The sequence below is a fragment of the Labeo rohita genome, chromosome 25, assembly GCF_022985175.1.
Source record: "Labeo rohita strain BAU-BD-2019 chromosome 25, IGBB_LRoh.1.0, whole genome shotgun sequence".
NCBI lineage: Eukaryota > Metazoa > Chordata > Actinopteri > Cypriniformes > Cyprinidae > Labeo > Labeo rohita.
Genome location: NC_066893.1, coordinates 10,576,256 through 10,599,396, shown reverse-complemented (window position 1 = coordinate 10,599,396; position 23,141 = coordinate 10,576,256). Strand labels below are relative to the sequence as shown.

At 34.8% G+C, this 23,141-nt stretch overlaps 1 protein-coding gene across 1 annotated transcript in view; it reads right to left on the bottom strand.

The window, feature by feature from the left end:
- The window catches only part of grm8b (glutamate receptor, metabotropic 8b), a 215,418-nt gene that overhangs the window by 30,560 nt on the left and 161,717 nt on the right, over positions 1 to 23,141 (bottom strand). Inside the window, exon 8 of the mRNA XM_051099824.1 lies at positions 9,296 to 9,496. Coding sequence (XP_050955781.1) covers positions 9,296 to 9,496 — 201 coding nt within the window. The remainder of the gene's footprint in view (positions 1 to 9,295; positions 9,497 to 23,141) is intronic.

Below are 23,141 nucleotides of genomic sequence, written 5' to 3'. Positions count from 1 at the left end.
AAAAGAAAACAAAAGAAAAACAGAACAATGTTAATGTGTTAACTAAAATGAATGAACAATGGACATTTATTACAGCATTTATGAATTTTTGTTAATGTTAGTTAATGAAAATACAGACATTCATTGTTAGTTCACAGTGCACTGACTAATGTTAACAAACACAGCTTTTGATTTTAATAATGGATTAGTAAATGTTGAAATTAACATTAACTAAGATTAATAAATGATTAATAAAAGATTTTTGCTCCGATTCTCGGGAGGGGAAAATTGGAGCAAAATTGGGCTAAAAATCCTGTAGTGTGAGCCCGGCTTTAGGTATCAAAGTTCGGATCCTAACGACAAGAGGTTTTACTCGATGGAGGCATTTCGGTCGGTGTCTAAAAAGTATCGAACTCCATACCCAGCCCTAGTGTTTAATATAACTAATATAATAATAACTATAGAAAAATATAATACTATACTATACTATATACAGTATATGCTGGAGGCAGGAGGAGAGTACAATCAAACTTGGTCCTGGACCAAGTAAATGAAGCAAGCGTAGAAACCAATTTCCAGTCCACTGGCCTTAAAGTGACCTGATACAGTAGAATCACATCTATCCTCTTATAACTCAATCCCTTGACATAGATCTAGTTTCACACAGCCGCTGCTTATGATGCAAAACAACTGACGAGGCAAAAAGACAAGCGTAGGAATTCACAAGATATCCATCCAACCTTACATACAGGTTAATCATTACAACTTCATACGCAGCACAAAAACACCTGTGCTCAGGCCAAAGATGATATTCCTGAACTCATGCCAGCAGAGTTTGACAGCAGAGCACCTTCATGTCAGACAAACGAAGGAAGTCCATGCCTTGTCAAAAGGTTAATTCTTCCATTAATGCAGCTGTCCGATGTGACGTGGTGATGCCCTTTTCCAAGACTGAGATACAACATCACGTATTAAAGAAAAAGAAAAAAGTAGATACCTACAGTCCACGGTTTATTGAACTCATCTCTCTATTGATTTTTCCACTGTTTGTAAAGACAATTAGCTGCCGACATGCTCACAGCAGACACGCGCAACGTCCTTTCAATGTCCTCCGTTTATTCAAGCATTATCTAGCTACTTAATAATCTGTTTTCACTTAGCTGCCGAGAAACTAAGAGAAAATCGATATTAGAGATGAAAACACAATCAAATCTTTCCAGGTCAGCGCGGTAATCAATCGCTCGCTATTAAGACACTCTGACTAGCTTGTGGGAGTTCCTCTTCTTCCTGAATATTGAATCTTACTGTACATTTGGTAATTATATACCTTAACAACAGTATGTGTACAAAACGTCTGTATTGTAGAACAATATTTTTGTCAGTATAGAAATAAAATAAAATATGGAAAACAATGTAAATAAAAATAAAAAGACACAGACCAAGTCAGACTTTTGGAAACGTTTTGCCCTTAGTTCTTCCTGTTTCCTTATTTGGTCATGTTCCTTTCCTTGTTTAGTTTGATTATGATTCTGTTCACCTGTGTTTGTAATTATCCTGTGTATTTAAGTTCCTGTTTGTTCCTTTAGTTTTTGTTGGGTTCACTAGTTATGTTTGTGTGTTTTGAGTCTATTCTCTTGTGGACTGGCCTTGTGTTTCATTTAATAAAGACTTATTAGATTAATAAAGAGTTAATACATGCACCCCTCATGCTTTCGGCAAGACACATCGTTACATTTACAAAGGCGAGACTTAAGTTCCCTTTAGTATGTAAAATAAAGTAAACTAAAATGAAATAAAAATGAAAAAGACATGGACAAATAGGGAATATATATTCTAGAATATATAAGAGATGTGAGTTCCCTTCAGTAAGCATAAAATTAAAATAAATAAATAAATAAATTAATTAATTAAACTAATAAGATAATAAGCAAATGTTTTATATATTACAAATTTGTGACTTAAGTTCTGTTCAGTATGAATAATAAAAATAATAATAATTAATACAAGTCAAAACCATACAAAAAAAATGGACAAATAATAAAAACATTAAAAAGACAGGATAATAAATAAAAAAGAAAAAAAAAGACCGAAAAAAAGACAGGACTGTCCTTTTAGTACCCATAAAAAATATAAAAAAATAAAAATAAAAATAATGTGATATAAAATATAAGAAAAGTTATTAAAGATAAAAAAAACATGGAAAAGTAGAAAATGAAAAATACACTGACATTTAAATACTACTACTACTACTACTACTACTACTACTACTACTAATATAGTAATAATAATAATAACAATAATAATAATAAAGTTAACAATGGATAACTTAAACAGGAATGAAAAAAGTAAAAGAAAATTTTAAATATACGAAAATAAAATAAAATATTTGTAGTTAAAGAACATTGAAAGTAATTGGAAAATAAAAAAAAATAACATGAAAAATAAAATAATATAAAAAAAAACAAAAGTTAACAATAGAAATAAAAAATAAAATAAAAATAAAATAACAACAAAAAATAAAATAAAATGAAAAAAAAAATCACTGCATAAAATAAAATGAAAAATAAATCACTGCATAAAATAAAATAATATAAAAGCTGGTAGAAAATAAAAACATTAGCATGACAAATTATATAAAATAAAAGACCATCAAAATATACCAAAATAAAATGAAATAAAGAAATATTATTAGAAAATAAAAAATAAAATGAAAAATGAAATAAAAACAGAAATAAAATAAAAAATGAAAAATAATAAATTACTGCATAAAAAATAAAATAAAATAAAATAATCAAATCAAATCAAATATGTGAATTGTTTATGTGAAACAAAATACAACAACAGCTATCAGAAAATTAAAAAACAGTAGACAAAAAAGCAGACAAATGAAAATAACTTAAAATGTTAACAACTGTAAACAAAATTAACTAATGAAAAGTCAAATAAAATCTGAAATATTTAAAAAGTTATTAGAAAATAAAAAATAAAAAACAATGAAACATTTACAACAGAAATAAAATATAAAATGAAATAACAGGAAATAAAATAAAATGAAAACAAAAAACTAAAAATAAAAAGTTATTAGAAAATTAAAAAAGAAAATTAGAAAATTCTATAAATATATAGAATATGTAGAAAATAAAGACAAATAAAAATACATTGACAACAAAACAAAAAAAAACATAATAAAATAATAAATAATAAATTATAATATTAAATTATATAATAAAAGTAACTTTTCAATATATATCGAAGTTTATTTCACACTATTGCTAAATATATCTCCTTTTTAAGAATAAATCTAAAAAAACTGACATGCATATATGTCGGCCACTAAACCACATGCGTACACGACATGCAAAACGCACGAGTAGCAGAACAACTACAGGACATTTGGTGTGACGATGACAGACACGTTCATTTTGTAGCCCTGCTCTAAAACGCATCTAAAAATAAGCATATGTAAGAAGCCACTGAAGTGCATCTGATTGCAGTTGACTTGGCAATTGCCTGCCGGCCACAGTAGCTGTCATAGCTTTGGGATAAAGGTTGTGGGGTTGATGCTCGACTCCCCAGATCTGCTGCTTTTATCATTGACTTGATTAGAAAGCATCTTCTTGCTGTTTGCCGAGGGGAAAAAAAAACATCCCTTACTGACGTGATCAAGCTTTTCATGCAAGAAAACACAGAATAGAAATGTCAGATGTGCATCACATGATCCTAAACACACGATAGCTTATATATGCACAAAAACACACACTCGTGCATGCGAGACGAACACACACATATAGCTTTGAATGTTAATGAATGCAAAACACAAAAACAGCATTTGAAAAGCGCTTTGTCAAACAAATTAAACATTAAACATTACATCTGACTCATGAATCCGTCTGAACATAAACATCAACAGTTTAGCATCACATGATTGAGCACAGACGAACTAGCATGCGCTTGCGGTCACGTCCATGTTAACGCAGTTGTTTGTGCAGAGGCGTAAAACCCTTCAAGCCACGGTTTTACATTCATTACGCTGAGGACCAAACTGGCCATGTTTCACGCTAAAAGTCCTGAAATCCTTCCCACATTTCTTTTTTGTTGTACGTCTTGTTCTTCAGTCACTGTTTTCAGTGTTTTAATGAGGGCTGCCAGTGTAATATATTAAGTTAGCACAATTAATTTTTTAATAACGCATTAAAGATAAAGTCCCACAAGGCTCCTCAACCATTAAATTATCTTATAATTTCTTAGCAAATATTGATATGAGATTAAATTCATGAATTAATCAGCATGTGATGTAATCACATCAAGTTACTTGCAGGGATATTATATTTAAATAAAACTAATAATAATAATAATAATAATAATTAAATACTAACTTTAATGCTAAAATGAAAACCAAAATAAAATTATTTAATTAAAAAAACTATACATAAAATAATGAAATATGAATACTAATGTCACATTCTGCCCAAATTATTACAACTTTAAAATGAAAATAGTAAATAAAAAAATTATTCAAAATATTAATAAAACCTACAATAATGGTAATTTTAATACAAAAATAAGACTTAAAAAAATAAACTAAATCATTTTCTAAATTATGCAATAAATAAATCAAAATAGAAACAAAAAACAGTATAGCCGTGTAATATATAATATATAATATATTTAAAAATATATTTACATATATTTAAAAATTATTTTAAAAATAATAAATAGTAACAAAACAAATGGACAATTTATTTATTTATTTATTTTTGTTTGTTTGTTTGTTTTAGTCCCAGCTAACTATAACCCTGGTTTTAACAGTATAATTATTACATAAACTAAAACTAAAAACTTTAACTTAATAATAAAACTAAATATATAAAATATTTACAAATAAATGAATAAGACAAAATTAACAGAACAAAATTAAATAAAAAATAAAGTACAAAAAATACAATTCAAAGTATTAACACTAAAATAACTAAAATAAAAAATACATTAAAAAGTTAAAAAAAAAATACAAAATACATAAAAATAATAAAATGATAAATTATATAAATACTAATGAAATACTTAGCCCTGGTTGAAAGTGATAAATGATTACATAAACTAATTACTAAAATGATTACATAAACTAAAACTAAAAACAAACTTAATTTACAAAAACAACAAACAAATAAACATAAATAAATTTTTATTACATTATTACAGTTAAAGTATCAAAATAGTAACAAAACAACAAGAGTGACAGAAGTAACAAAATATTTTTATATTTATTTATTTTCTTTTGTTAGTTTGTTTTATTCTCAGCTAACTATAACCCTGGTTTAAATATTTTAAATATTTAAAAATAATTACATAAATAAAACTAAATTAATAAAACTAAAACTAAAAACTTAAACCTAATAAAAAACTACACAAAACATTTAAAAGTAAAAAATAAGAAAAACAGAACAAAATAAATTAAAATGAAAAATAAAATACAAAAGTACAATTCAAAATATCAACACTAAAATAAAATGAAAACCAAAATAAAAATTACTTTAAAAAACAAAAAAACTATATAAAAAATAATTAAACAAAATATTAATACTATTCTGGCCAAATTATTACACCTTAAAAAAGAAAACAGAAAATCAAAATTAATTTAAAATATGAATAAAACCTACAACAGTGTAATAGTGTCTCAATACTAAAATAATAGACTTAACAAAACATCAATAAATAATTAAATATATATATATATATAAATATATAAATATATATATATGTGTGTATCAATCAATCAATTATTTAATCAATCTCAGCTAAATATAACCTTGGCTGAAATAGTAAAATAAAGTAGTTAAATAAAGTAAATCTAAAAGCCTAAACTTAACAAATATTACGTACAAATTATTTATAACTATTTTATTATATTCTAATAATTATATATATATATATATATATATATACACACATGTATGTATGTACGTATATATATATTTGTTTATATATATACACACACATATATATATATACACACACACACACACACACATATATATATATATATATATTTTTTTTTTTTAATACAAATACTTAATAAAAATTACTATAAATAAGACAAATACAGTGGCTAAAATAATTAAATAAACTAAATCTAAAAACTTCAAGTTAATTAACTTATAATTAACTACAAATGAATTATAACTATTATATTATATTCTAATAGTTAAATATAACATTTTTACATATAAATACTTAATACAAATTGCTGTAAATAAGACAAATACAGCAGCTAAATCTAGCAGATTTAGCTAGCAGAGTGAAAAAGATATCAGGTTTGTTGAAATTTTATCTAAACAGTTTGTCAAATGTCAAACTGAATGTCTTATTTCAAAGACTTTACAGTGTCTTTTTGATAACATGTACAATTTCTTTTCATAAAATGTACAAATGAATTTGGTTCCGAAATCAAATGTGGAACCGGTCAAACCTAGCTATCCATTTTTTCATTTCTAGTCACTGAAATCTACATGAAGCAGAATATAATAGTATCCATAAATGTTTGACCAAATGACTCAACCACATCAAAAGAAAAAAAAAAAATCTACAGTGGATCATTAAACTCCAGCAGTAAATTGAACATAGGAAATTTATTCTTTTATGCCTTGAATGAGTCAAACATTCACATCTAAAGACACTTTTCACAGTCCAATCAAATAACTACGGATAAAAATCACGACACGCACCAACATTGTTGCTTCAAGTTTCTATTTTCCATTAAGAAATGTGTCATATTACAGATGTAAAATGGGTTGTGAATGCTGGTACACGTGTTATTCACATATATCAGATTAAAGCATTGGCGCAAAACGCTTTGAAAAGTTCAAGGAGCAAGACTGTAAGAGAAAGAAGAAGTGGGTACGTCACCATCTGCATTACTGCATAAATCCCTCTGATCTACATAAAAGAAAAAGGCTAAAAAGAAATGTTAAAAAGCTGAAATCGCTTAAAATGTGTGAGATGCGGTTTCGGAGAAGATCAGTCAAAAATGATTTAGTGAGAAAAGGGAACCCTGTACTGAGGAATTTTTGATGCTCTGCATGAAGAAACAAAATGTAGCAGCACAAAGCATCTTCTAAAAAGAGTGTGTGTGGATGAGCTGAGGTGAAGAGTTCATGTAAAGGAGACAGGAAGAGGAACTGAGGAAGAGGAGCGTGGAGAGACCGCAGGGAAGTGAATCGGATGATATTCAGTTCCTTAATGGCTCTGTGAACAATTCATTTAAACATTTCAAGAGAAAAGTTCCTAGAAGTCAAATTAACCGAACAGAAATAAATCAGAAATTTCACACACACACACACACAAAAAAAAACAATTAATCACGTTGGAAAACCACAAACGACTGAAACCAACGTTTGTGATGTTTATATGATAAATTCTGATTTTTTATTATTATTTAATTGTTATTTTTTTGGTTGTTTGATTATTTATTTATTTATTATTATTATTATTATTATTATTATTTGTAGATAAAGACATTCCATTGGAAACAAACACCATGAAAATCATTCAATAACAGTATTTTAAAAATAAATAAATAAATAAATAAATAAGTTGATTATTTACACCCAGTTGATTCCTAATTATAAACATAAATGATTAAGAACTATTACAATTAAATAAAAACTTTTTACATTTAATTATTTTTTTAATACACAACGATGACTGTGCAGTTTTAATATACAAACATTTTGTTTTATGATGAACAAAGTGGCTTTAAAAAAATTATGAAAATGAAAACAATCAGGGTAGAAGTTTTAGAATTTTAAAGGTTTTAAAGGATTTCCTGTTACTTTTTTAAATTTTGATGTACCTTACAATTTTTAAGTATCAACAAAAATGGTTATTTAATTTACATTAAAATTCTAAATATTTGATGAATTAAAAAACGTATGTCTACACAACAAGGGCAAGTTTAAAACAAGTTTAAAATTTCAAAAAACTAACTCAACAAATTAAAAAAAAAATGTTTGTACATTTCTTATTATTTATTGTCATTCTTTTATATTTAAAATTTACTTTATTTTTTAAAGTAATAATAAAAATGCTAGTTAAATTTATTCAAAAATAATAATTGTAATAATTAAGAACTTGTACAAAATAAAAAAAAAAAATGAAAACACAACAGGAGCTGTTTGATTTTACAGTACTAACATTTCTGATTATGAACAAAGGTGGCTTTTCAAAAAAATACAAAAATGAAAACAATCAGTTGATGTTTTAGAATTTTAAATGTTTTAATTTCTTATTTTATTTTATTAACATTTAGCAACAAAAATTATTTAAAGTAAATTCAAATAAAATAAAACATTTAAATAATTTTCACATATACAAAAAGCTTTTGAAGTTTAAAATTTCTGATTTATAAACAATGATTTTTTTAATTATGAAAATTAATAAAACAATCAACTTATTCAACAAACTTTTTAATTGTTTATAGTTTTTTATTTTTTAAATTTCTTATTATTTATTAGTATGTTTTCATATTTTAAATGTACTTAAAGTAGCAATACAAATGCTAATTGAAATTAAATTAAAATAAAATCAAAAATAAGAATTGGAATGATTAAGAACTTGTACAAATTAAAATATTTTTCTGAATACACAACAAGAGCTGTTCAGTTTTACAGCAGAGATGTTTCTGTATTTTATACAAATTAATTACAATTATAAACAATCAGGGTTGAGGTCATTTTTTAAAGATTTAATTTATATATATATATATATATATATCAAATTTACCTTAACATTTTAAGTAGCAATTAAAATAGTTAAGTAATGTAAAATAAAACAAAATATATTAATAAGAAATTTTTAAAACTGAAATTAAAATTAAAGTTTTGTTGTTGTTTATATGCAACAAGGGCTGATTATGAACAAAGCTGGGTTTTTAAAAAAATACCAAAATTAATAAAACAACTACCTCAACAACCTTTTTAATTGTTTTTAATTTTTACATTTTTTATTTATTATTATTAATTCATATTTTAAATTTAAGTAACAATAAAAATGCTAATTAAAATTAAAATAATAATAAAAAATAATAATAATAATAAGTGTAATGATTAAGAACTTGTACAAATGACATTTTTTACCCCCAAATACACAACAGGAGCTGTGCGATTTCAAAGCAGAGACATTTCTAATTATGAATAATGATGGCTTTTAAAAAAACATGCAAATTAATTAAACAATCGGGGTTGAGGTTCAAGTGTGCTTTCCAACAATCCAATTAAACCAAGTAGCAGAATAATGTGTTAGACTAGCAGATGTTTCTCACCATTAAAACTGACGTTTCTGATGTATCCCAGCAGCTCCTTGCCATCTATGTTGCTCATACGGGGACAAAGACCTGGATATCCCAAGCAGAGGTCTCTATGCATGCGGTGCAGCGCGTGAGCCATGGCGTACACCGCATCCATTACAAACTGCACTTTTCCCTCTTGCTCGTAAGTCGAGTCCCTGCCGACTTTCTCCAAGCCTAAAAAAAAGAACAAAGAAGACATGAGACCAATGCAAAAAAGTGCTTAAATCTGGCCCATAAGAGTTCAAAGATCCTGTTTTTCATTTATTTCCCTAAACATGCCCAAGTGACAGGCTTTGTGCAAGTTCTCGGCCGAATCTGGGTGGAAGCGTTCATTTATATGCAAGTTTAATTTGTTTGCAAAGCTTTTCAAAGGATTTCCAATGCAATTTCTTTTTTCCAAAGCATGCCAAACTAATTCACACAATGCCTCAATGCCTGATGATGAATTCATGCCGTGTTCTGCGATAATTAGTTTATTAACGCCGACTGAAGTGACCTTTCCACTGAGGTTAGCGAGGGAAAATGACAAAAACAAACAACACCAATAAGAGTGCAAATTCCCTGCAAAGACTATTGTATAACTTTCCTCCAAACTCTGGTCAGTTTTTTTCATCTTTTCTTAGCTTTAACTCAATGTTATCAGTATCACCCACACGCATAATCTGAAAGCCGACCCTGCCGTGACTTTCTATAATATCTGAAGTTAATTGTGGAGTCTTGATACCTCCATTTATGTTAAATCCTGTGTAAAGCGACAAAGGAGAGCTTTCAAAATGGTCAGTAGCGGAGAGCAAATTAACAGGTCAAAGCGGAGCGCTCAATCATTGAACTTGTCAGACTGGAATTTATAGCGACTCATTTATAGAGAATGAAACACAATGCATCTCTGTAGTGAACCAAAGTCTACGAATCAACTGAATGGGAAGCTTTTATCTCACTGGAGGGAGCACTTACTCGTCTTGTTGGTTTAATGAATCACCCGGGTTCAGCCACATTAAGGTGAACTTGGACATAGTATCTTTGGAAAATGCCACAAACTAAACCACTTCATCGCAATCTCAAGACCGGACTATGAACTTAAAAAAAGGCTATAGACTGCACAAATGAAGCCAACTTTGGCTGCCGAACATCGCTATGTGACCCCAGGAGATTTAAGATGGTACTGTGCTTGAAAGATCTTGCTTTTTTAAACTTTGTTAAGTATTGAGCAACCAATGTTTTAGACACAATATTGACAGTTTACTTTGTCTACATTTGTTCCGTTAATAAAAATATTTCCAAGTATCAAAACACGCCAGTGATCTTCCTGAATTACTTGTTTTTTAACACAAGTAATTGGGTAAATGATTCAGTGACTCATTTGTAATGACAGATTTGTGTACATGAATCTGTTTTTTTGTGAACTAATCAGTTGAGTAAATAATTCAATGATGCACTTATAACAACTTGACGTTAATATCAAGCAGCTTCCATTTTAAACACATTGCCAGTTGTCTATGTTTGCTCCATCAACAACATTTCCAAAGCCACAGCAGAACCGTTGCGATTATCCGAGAAACACACAGTAGTGATGAATCATTTTTTTGGTAAACTAATCAATTAAGTAAATAATTCAATGATGCACTTATAATAACAGACTTGCGTTCGTTCCAAAATGAGTCTGTTTTTAAACTAATCAGTTGAGTAAATAATTCAGTGACACACTCATAACAACAGTCAGTTGTTTTGTTCCTGAATGAATCTGTTTTGAACAAATCTGTTGAGTGAAGGATTCAGTGATTCACTCATAATGACCTGTTTTGTTCCAGAATGAATCAAAGTTTTTAACAAATTGGTTGGGTGAATGATTCAGTGACTTATCCATAATGACAGGTTTGTGTTCACTACTGAATGAATGTGTTTTTTGTGAACTAAACAGTTGAGTAAATAATTCAATGATGCACTCATAATGACAGTCTTGTGTTTGTTCAAAAATGAATCTGTTTTTAAATGAATCAGTTGAGTACATAATTCAATGACACACTCATAACAACAGTCAGTTGTTTTGTTCCTGAATAAATCAAAGATTTTAACAAATTGGTTGGGTGAATGATTCAGTGACTTATCCATAATGACAGGTTTGTGTTCACTCCTAAACAAATGTTTTTTTTGGTTTTTTTTGTGAACTAATCAGTTACTTTGTCTATTTTTGCTCCATCAATGACAATATTTCCAAAGCCACAGTAGAATCGCTGCGAGTATCTGAGAAACACAGTAGATGATCTTCCCCAATTAGTCAGTTTTTAACAAATTGGTTGGGTGAATGATTCAGTGACTTATCCATAATGACAGGTTTGTGTTTACTCCTGAATGAATGGGTTTTTGGGAACTAATCAGTTAAGTAAATAATTCAATGATGCACTCATAACAACAGGCTTGTGTTAGTTCCCAAATGAATCTGTTTTTAAATAAATCAGTTGAGTAAATAATTCAATGACACACTCATAACAACAGTCAGTTGTTTTTCCTGAATGAATCTGTTTTGAACAAATCTGTAGAGTGAATGATTCAGTGATTCACTCATAATGACCTGTTTTGTTCCAGAATGAATCAAAGTTTTTGAATAAACCAGTTGATAGAAAGAGTTAATGACTTTACTGCCATAACAGTATGACAATGCTTTTATACAGCAGTCTGATAAACAAGGACATCAATATCTAGCAACAGTAGAACCACTGTCAGTATCTGAGAAACACACAGTAGATGTTCTTCCCCAATTACTCAGTTTTTAACAAATTGGTTGGGTGAATGATTCAGTGACTTATCCATAATGACAGGTTTGTGTTCACTCCTAAATGAATGTGTTTTTTGTGAACTAATCAGTTGAGTAAATAATTCAATTATGCACTTATAACAACAGATTTGTGTTCGATCCAGAATAAATCTGTTTTTGAAGTAATCAGTTGATTCAATGACACACTCATAACAGCAGTCACTTGGTTTGTTCCTGAATGAATCTGTTTTGAAAAATGACTGAGTAAATGATTCAGTAATTCACTCATAGAAGCCTGTTTTGTTGCAAAATTAAAGTTTTTGAGCAAACCAGTTGATAGAATGAGTTAATGACTCACTGACATGTTATGCCAGCTACTGCCACTGCTTTATACAACAGCCTGATAAACAAGATGCTAATATCGAGCAACTTTCATTTTAGACAAAAAAAACGCCAGTTCCATGTGTATTTTTGCTCCATCAATGATAACATTTACAAAGCCACAGTAGAACCTCTGTAAGAAACAAAGAAACACACAGTAGTGATGTTCCTGAAATACTCTGTTGTTTAACAAATTGGTTGGGTGAAGGATTCAATGACTCATTCATAATGGCAGGCTTGTGTTCACTCCTGAATGAATCTATTTTTTTGTGAACTAATCAGTTGAGTAAAAGAATGAATCAAAATGTTAAGCGAACTGTTTTATAAAATGAGCTAATGACTTACTCATAAAGCCACTCATGTGTTGCTAGCCACTGCCGTAGTGTGACACTGCTTTTATAAAACAGTCTGATAAAGAAGACGTTAAAATAAAGCAACTTTAATTTTAGACACAATATTACTTTGTCTAATTTTTCTTCACTGATGACAATATTTCCAAAGCCACAGTAGAACCATGAAACACACAGTAGTGATGTTCCTGAATTATTTAGTTTTTTTGTTTAGTTTTTTTTTTTCTTTTTTAAACAAATTGATTGGGTGAATGATTCAGTGACTCATTCAAAATGACAGTGTTGTGTTGACTCCTGAATGAATCTGTGTTTTTGTCAATTAATCAGTTCACTGATGCACTAATAATAACGGACTTGTGTTCGTTCCAGAATATATCTGTTTTCAAACTAATCAGTTGAGTAAATGATTCATTCCTCATAACAACAATCACTTGTTTTGTTCCTGAATAAATCTGTTTTGAACAAATCTTTTGAGTAATAATTCAGTGACTCACTCATAGAGGCTTGTTTTGTTCCAGAATGAATCAAAGTGTTTGAGTGAACCGGTTGACAGAATGAGTTAATGACTCACTCACATGTTGCCAGCTACTGCCATAACAGTGTGACATTGCTTTTATACAACAGTCTGATAAAGAAGATGTTAATATCGAGGAACTTTGTGTATTTTTTGCTCCATCAACAATATTTCAAAAGCCACAGTAGAACCACTGTAAGTATCTGAGAAACACACAGTAATGATGTTCCTGAATTACACTCTTAAAAATAAAGGTGCTTCACAATGCCATAGAAGAACCTTTTTTGTCTAAATGGTTCCATAAAGAACATTTAACATCTTAAGAACCTTTCTATTTCAAAAAAGGTTCTTTGTGGCCAAAGAAGATTCTTCAGATTATAAAAAGTAAAAAAAAATAAATAATTCAATACTACTGCACTCATAACAACAGGCATGTTTTCACTCCTGAATGAATCAGTGTTTCTTGTGAACGAATCAGTTGAGCAAATAATTCAATGACACACTTATAACAACAACAACTTGTTTTGTTCCTAAATGAATCTGTTCTGAACAAATCTGTTGAGTGAATGATTCAGTCACTAACTCATAGAGGCTTGCTTTGTTCCAGAATGAATCAAACTTTTTGATCAAATTGGTTGATAGAATGAGTTAATGACTCGTGAAGACACTCGTGTGTCACCAACTACCGCTATAACAGCGTGCCATTGCTTTTATACAACAGTCTGATAAACATGGTGTTAATATCGAGCAGCTTTCATTTTAGACAAAATATCGCCAGCTACTTGTGTGTATTATTATTGTATATTATTATATATTATTTCCAAAGCCACAGTAGAACCACTGCGAGTAACCAACAAACAAACAGTAGTGATGTTCCTGAATTACTCGGTTTTTAACAAATGGGCTGGGTGAATGATTCAGTGACTTGTGTTCTTTCCCAAATTTATCTGTTTTTGAATGAATTCTATGACTGTCACACCGTCACACTCACCTGACCCTGGACCAGTCTCCACCGAACGCACGCAATCACCCGCACCTGATTCAGCACCAATCACTCGCTCGCAATCACCGGACTACTAGCACCTGGTCACAATCAGCAGCTCCCTTTAAAAGGATCGCTCAGCCATTCATTTGATGGCTGAGCTCAAGGTTGATATGTTCTGTCATTCCTGGATCATCTGCCTGCATGTCTACTCGCGTGCCCTTTTGAAGAACGAACTTTGTCTGCCTTGCTTCTCGAATGAATGCCTTACAGATTGAGTATACTTCTATTATCTGCACTAATACTTACCTGGACATTTACCTACAGAGAACCTGTGTGATTTGTGATCCTGTTGACATCTACCAGCACTAATACTCACCTGAACACTTACCTGCGGAATCCTGTTTGATTTGTGATCCTGTTGACGTTTACTTGCTTTAATACTTACCTGGATATTTACCTGCAGAGAACCTGTTTACGTTGAGTACATTAAATAAACTCACTTGTTATACTTTACCCCCTTTGTCTGTTGTGACTGAGCGTGACAGAAGCTCAGCCCCGCAAAAGACGATTCTGACAAGAAAGCAGCATGGAACGGGAGGAAGCCGCGGCGATTGTTGAGCCTTATGCAACATTTCTACAAATCTTACATGAGGTACGCTCTGCTCAGCCAGTTTCACCGAGCCCAGTGGCTCGCCCCCTACCTTTCTCTGGTGACAATATCTCCTGCGATGGGTTCTTGTTACAATGTTCTCTTTATTTCGAGGCACAGCCCGGCCAATTCCCCACAGATCGCAGCAAGATTGCCCTGATTATCACGCTATTAACGGGACGAGCCCTGCGATGGGCAGAGGCACTGTGGACCTCGAAAAGCCCTCATCTCGGGTCATTGGATCTGTTCCTGCAACATTTTCGGCAGGTATTTGGTCAACCTGTCACTCCGATTACCGTACAGGAAGAACTGCTGCAACTCCATCAGGGCAAACTACCTATACATGAGTATATTCTGCGTTTTTGTACTCTCTCCCTCACAAGTGGTTGGAATGATTCCGCTCTGCTGGCCGTGTTTCGTCGAGGTCTCAACACTAACATTCGCCAACAAATGGCCATCTATGAGGATAATGTGGGACTCGATGCATTCCTCAAGAGAGCAGTAACTATATCCCAACACTTAACCGCTTGTGAGACACCAGTCGAATCCGCCCCATCATGTACCTCCACAGAGGAGCCCATGCACACTGATACTTATCATTTAACTGCTCAAGAACGCACCAGACGGCTTCAGGGAGGCTTATGCTTGTACTGCGGTGCTCCATCTCACCTCCTTCTACAATGCCCAGTCCGTCCTGCTAAATCCACGGTGAGTGTGGGTCATGTAACGAATAATATGCATACCATACCACTTATTGACGCTGTACTTATCTCTGAGTCTAACTTCTTCCCTGTGAAAGCATTAGTAGATTCAGGAGCGGCAGACAACTTCATTTCCTCACGCTGTCTGGAGGCATTGCAGATCCCTAAACGCAAAAGCACCATCTCTTACCGTATCACAACTATCCAAGGAAAAGCCCTGGATGCCCGACCCATTAATTCCTGTACTCACCCTCTGACTCTTCAAATAGGTTGTTTCCATCAGGAGTCCATCTCTTTCCTAATTCTGCCCAAAGCCACTGTGGACATTCTGTTGGGACGACCATGGCTAGAGCAACATAACCCACACATCCGCTGGAGCACAGGTGAAATTCTGAAATGGAGTAACCATTGTCATCATCACTGTCTATCGTCCCTTCCACAGCGTAAGGTGATCTCCTGTTATTCAACCACTATCGAAAGCCCAGAGGTGCAGCTGGAGATTCTTATTCCCCCGGAATATGCAGAATTTCAAGATGTGTTCAGCAAAACTGCAGCCACACAACTACCGCCACACCGAAGGTGGGATTGTGCTATAGATCTAGTGCCACATGCCACTCTACCCAAAGGCAAGGTATACCCACTCTCTTTACCTGAACGAAGGGCTATGGACGAATATGTAGCGGAGGTGTTAGCGCAGGGTTTTATCCAACCATCCACGTCACCCGCCGCCTCTAGCTTTTTCTTTGTGGCAAAAAAAGATGGAGGCCTTCGGCCATGTATTGATTACCGAGCCTTAAATGAGCAGACAGTAAAATTTGCATATCCCCTTCCGCTCGTTCCATCCACCTTAGAGGAATTACGACAAGCCAAGATTTTTAGTAAGCTAGACTTACGGAGTGCCTATAATTTAATCCGTATTCGTAGTGGTGATGAATGGAAAACCGCCTTTGTCACCCCTAGTGGCCACTACGAATATCGGGTTATGCCGTATGGCCTAGCCAACTCACCCTCCATTTTTCAAAATTTTATGAATGAGATCTTCCGGGATATGCTACATCAATTTGTGGTCGTCTATATCGACGACATTCTCATTTATTCTAATGATTTGTCCTCTCACATCTCCCACGTCAAACAGGTTCTCCAACGACTCAGAAAGTACCAGCTTTATTTGAAAGGAGAAAAATGTGAGTTTCATCAGGACCGAGTGCAATTCCTGGGCTACTACATCTCCCCAGAAGGTATTGAAATGGACCCTAAGAAGGTGGCTGCTGTACAGGACTGGCCCACACCCACCACGGTCAAAGAATTACAACGCTTCCTGGGGTTTGCAAACTTTTATCGACGCTTTATCAAAGGATATAGCCAAATTACCTCTGTACTCACCTCTCTCCTTAAAGGAGCCAAGAAGACTATCACTTGGACCTCTGCTGCACAAACGGTCTTCACTCAACTCAAATCTGCCTTCTGTACCGCACCTGTTTTAAAACATCCTGACCCGAATTCACCATTCATTGTGGAGGTTGACGCCGCTACCACCGGCGTAGGCGCTACTCTATCCCAGTGGCACGGAGATCCGCCTATTCTGCATCCCTGCGCATACTTCTCAAGGAAGTTATCCTCAGCGGAACAGAATTATGATGTGGGAAATCGTGAGCTGTTGGCAATTAAACTAGCCCTTGAAGAATGGCGCCATTGGCTGGAAGGAGCACAATTCCCATTCACTGTAATTACCGATCATAAAAACCTGCAGTATCTGCAAGGAGCCAAACAGGTAAATCCACGCCAAGCGAGATGGGCACTGTTTTTTACCCGGTTTGACTTTCACATCTCCTACAGACCAGGTACAAAGAACACCAAGGCAGATGCTCTGTCCCGTCTTCACCAGCCAGACCCCATCTCTGATGAACCTGAAACCATCCTACCTCAGTCAGTCTTTCTCGCTCCCATTCAATGGTCATGGGACGACCAGATCCAGGAAGCCACACGTCACGAACCAGCTCCACCGGGAGGTCCAGAAGGTAAACAGTACATACCATCTTCTCTCCGTCACTACCTTCTGGACTCTGTTTATACCTCTCCAGGTTCCGGGCATCCAGGCGGCAAACGCACCCTCTCGCTCCTCCGCAATCATTACTGGTGGCCGCAGATGACTTGTGATGTGTACCGCTATATCCGAGGATGTGTCGTCTGCGCCATAAACAACACCTCTCGCCGTCTGCCCGAGGGTAAGCTGGTTCCATTATCCATTCCGCAACGGCCTTGGTCCCATATAGGAATAGACTTTGCTACTGACCTGCCTAAGTCTGATGGTTTCACAACCATTCTAGTGGTCGTAGACCGCTTCTCAAAGGCCTGTAAACTAATTCCCTTACCGGGGTTACCCACAGCCATGAACACTGCTCAGTTGTTGTTTTCTCAGATTTTCAGACATTTTGGAATCCCTGAGGACATTGTCTCGGATAGAGGGACTCAATTCACATCCCGGGTATGGAGGGAGTTCTTTCGATTACTCGGGGTGTCAATCAGCTTATCCTCGGGGTACCATCCAGAGACGAACGGCCAGACAGAACGAAAAATCCAAGAGATCTGTCGTTACCTCAGGTCCTACTGCCATAACCATCAGGAATCCTGGAACCAGTATCTGCCCTGGGCCGAATACGCTCAGAACTCATTAAGGCAAGAAACCACAGGCTTAACACCCTTTCAATGTGTTCTAGGTTATCAGCCACCCCTCTTTCCCTGGAATGATGAACCTTCCTCGGTCCCAGCGGTAGATTACTGGTTCCGGGAGAGCGAGAGGGTGTGGAACTCAGCACATACTCACCTACAGCGGGCAGTTCGAAGGCACAAAAGGTGGGCTGACACTCGCCGATCCCCGACACCGGAATACCAGCCGGGCGAGTTAGTTTGGCTTTCCACTCGGGATATCAACCTTCGTTTGCCCTGCCGCAAGCTGAGTCCAAAGTTCATTGGTCCATTTCCAATCATACGACGTCTAAATGATGTCACTTATGAACTGCAACTACCACCCCACTACCGCATAGCACCCACCTTCCATGTATCACTGTTGAAACGTCACTTTAATCCTACGTTTCCTTCCTCTGCAGACCACCCGGAACCCCCTCCTCAACCCGAAATCGAAACCACTGAAACCATCTACCGAGTCCAAGAGATCCTCGACTCTCGGCGGCGGAATGGGCGGCTTCAATACCTGATTGAGTGGGAGGGGTACGGTCCTGAGGAGAGAAGCTGGATCGACCGGGATGACATACTCGATCCCTCCCTGACCGCGGAATTCCACCAGTCCCATCCTACCTGTCCAGCCCCCAGAGGTCGTGGCCGTCCTCGCCGTCGAGTACGAGCGTCAGGAGACGCTCGTGGAGGAGGGGGTAATGTCACACCGTCACACTCACCTGACCCTGGACCAGTCTCCACCGAACGCACGCAATCACCCGCACCTGATTCAGCACCAATCACTCGCTCGCAATCACCGGACTACTAGCACCTGGTCACAATCAGCAGCTCCCTTTAAAAGGATCGCTCAGCCATTCATTCGATGGCTGAGCTCAAGGTTGATACGTTCTGTCATTCCTGGATCATCTGCCTGCATGTCTACTCGCGTGCCCTTTTGAAGAACGAACTTTGTCTGCCTTGCTTCTCGAATGAATGCCTTACAGATTGAGTATACTTCTATTATCTGCACTAATACTTACCTGGACATTTACCTACAGAGAACCTGTGTGATTTGTGATCCTGTTGACATCTACCAGCACTAATACTCACCTGAACACTTACCTGCGGAATCCTGTTTGATTTGTGATCCTGTTGACGTTTACTTGCTTTAATACTTACCTGGATATTTACCTGCAGAGAACCTGTTTACGTTGAGTACATTAAATAAACTCACTTGTTATACTTTACCCCCTTTGTCTGTTGTGACTGAGCGTGACAATGACGCACTCGTAACGACAGTCACTTGTTCGTTAAGTGAATGATTCAGTGATTCACTCATAGAGGCTTATTTTGTTTTAGAATGAATCAATGTTTTTGAACGAATTGGTTGAAAGAATGAGTTAATGACTCACTCAAAACAACACTCATTTGTCGCCATCTACTAGCGTAACAATATAACCTACAAAAAGTGTCAGTGAAAAATCCTCACCGCCTTGACACATACAATATGCAATAGATTAATATAAGATAACATACAAAGAACATCAAAAAAATGCATTCTAAATGCACACCTCAGCAACTACCCACAACATCCAAGTTGTGTGAGTTTTGCACAGGCTATAAAAACACTATAAAAATCCACTGTGATACTGAATTTAAAAATCCTTTTTTTTTTTTGAAAACCATACAATTTTAAAAGTGGGCTCTTGGAAGGCAGAGTGGCAAATCTTGATGCATACAGTTAAGCCAAGCCATTCTGTGCATGAAAACACAGTCCAAACACACATTAGTCTCATAATCAGTCCCAGATCTGTAGCCTGAGAAAGTCTGGAGGCATGAGAGGGAAGGATCTTTTGTCTAAATGAGTGATGAGTGGCAATGTAGAGGACACAGAGCCCAATCATTAAAACCAGCATCTTAATTAAACTTCATTTACAGGGCCTAATTTAATTTGCCCCAGACGAGACCAACACATCTCGCCGTTTTGCGGTAGACGAACAGCGCTCTGCTGTGGCTAGATGGGAAAATTAGATAAATGACAAATTAATTACTGAGATTTTCTTTCATCAAAAGATTAATGAAAAAAAAAAAAGAAACGGGAACAACATCAGAGGCCATTTTTGCATCTGTCAGCTTCGGATATATTTCCATTAATTGAGTGACATTACAGCTACGGTAGTTCATCATCTTATAAAGCGTCACGATAGTGATGAAATGTCAGAAACTGACTGACATCTGCTGGACTAATTTGGTGACTGTGAGATATCCCACAATGCAATGTGCTTGCAGTGACTTTGCATTTAGATGAATTAATGTCAATAAATACCCAGACGTCTCCTTCAAGGCTCTACAGTGCGACCATAGTTTGTAAATGAAATATTGATTTAATACAACAGTTAAATAAACAAGAAGTTAATATTAAGTGACTTACATTGTCTGACTATAACACGATTGCCTGATTTTGCTCTATTTCGTAGTCAAAAATAGTTTGAAACAAGTCACAACTGAGCCTCTGCACATCTCAATTTAAACACAGTTTCGTTTATGAATGAACATGCGTTTTTAAGCGAATCTAGTGAATCAGTGATTCCATTTCACATTCATAAACACAGTCATAAACATACACTGACCAAAATTATAAACTCAACACTTTTGTTTTTTGCCCCCATTTTTCATGAGCTTAACTCAAAGATCTGAGCCTTTTTCTATGTACACAAAAGGTTTATTTCTCTATATTATTCACAAATCTGTCTAAATCTGTGTTATTGAGCACTTCTCCTTTGCCAAGATAATCCATCCACCTCACAGGTGTGGCATATCAAGATGCTGATTAGACAGCATGATTATTGCACAGATGTACCTTAGGCTGGCCACAATAAGGCCACTCTAAAATGTGCAGTTTTATCACATAGCACAATGCCACAGATGTCGCAAGTTTTGAGAGAGCGTGCAATTGGTATGCTGACTGCAGAACTGTCCACCAGAGCCGTTGCCTGCGAATTGAATGTTTATTTCTCTACCATAAGCCGTCTCCAAAGTTTTAGAGAATTTGGCAGTACATCCAACCGGCCTCACAACCGCAGACCACGTGTAACCACACCAGCCCAGGACCTCCACATCCAGCATCTTCACCTCCAAGATCGTCTGAGACCAACCACCCGAACAATCGGTTTGCATAACCAAAAAATTTCTGCACAAACTGTCAGAAACCGTCTCAGGGAAGCTCATCTGCATGCTCGTCATCCTCATCGGGGTCTCGACCTGACTGCAGTTTGTCGTCGTAACTAACTTGAGTGGGTAAATGCTCACATTCGATGGCATCTGACACTTTGGAGATGTGTTCTCTTCACAGATGAATCTCGTTTTTCAGTGTACAGGGCAGATGGCAGACAGCGTGTATGGTGTCGTGTGGGTGAGCGGTTTGCTGATGTCAACATTGTGGCTTGAGTGGCCCATGGTGGCGGTGGGGTTATGGTATGGGCAGGCATATGTTATGGACAATAAACACAGGTGCATTTTATTGATGGCATTTTGAATGCACAGAGATACCGTGACGAGATCCTGAGGCCCATTGTTGTGCCATTCATTCACGACCATCACCTTACGCACAGCCCCATGTTGCAAGGATCTGTACACAATTCCTGGAAGCTGAAAACATCCCAGCCATTGAGAGGAGTGGACCAACATTCCACAGGCAACAATCAACAACCTGATATGCGAAAGAGATGTGTTGCACTGCGTGAGGCAAATGGTGGTCACACCAGATACTGACTGGTTTTCGGACCCCCCGGACCCCCCAACATTTTTTTAAAAAACTTGAGTTAAAAGATGACATACTTTTAATAAAGTTAGAAAAATTCCATTACAAAGGTAAAAAAAAAATCCCTGTAAACCACTTTAGGGAGTCAAATATCACCTTGTAATGGAAAGGCTTATTTTTTATCAGATTTTTTTGATTATTTATTAGAAGGTGCTCTTAAAATTTTGACTGTGCTCCTAAATGTTTAAGCACAAGCAAAGCACAGAGCCCTGTACTTGGTTATTTGGTCTGACTGCCAAAAGTTTAAAAGTTTTTACACAAAATTGGAATAAAAATATGAAATTAGTCTTACACAGTGACAGCAAAGATATTTACAATACTACAACATATTATTGCAAACAAATACTGTTCTTCTGAACTTTCTATTCATCAAAAAATCATGAAAAAATATATCAGTTTCCACAAAAATATTACATTTTAACATTAATAACAATATGAAATGTTTCCTGAGCATCAAACCAGCATATTATAATGATTCTGAAACATCATGTGACACTGAAGACTGAAGTAATGGATTCTGAAAATATCTATAAACTCTAATCAAAACAGGAAGCTTCTCAAAATGTCCTTTTCCCTCATTCCCATCAATCCTAAGACGCAGAAGTGAGATGAAAGAGGAAAAAAATGTCATTATAGACAACACAGTTTCAGTACAACTGACAAAAACATTAGGACGAAGTAACTCCTCACTGCACAGGGGGCCTGTGCATGACAGAAATCACCTAATTTACAATCCAATTGACTTTTAGGGTTTTTGGGAATCCTGTCAGTGTCAATCTACAGAACATTTCACAGTAATGAGAAAGTGGAACTAAAGCTTCTCGTGGCTGTAGCACTTTCCTATTCATTACGTTTTAACTTTCCTTAAAGGAGAAGTCCACTTCCAGAACAAAGATTTACAGTTAATATACTCACCCCCTTGTCATCCAAGATGTTCATGTCTTTCTTTCTTCAGTCGTAAAGAAATTATGTTTTTGAGGAAAACATTTCAGCA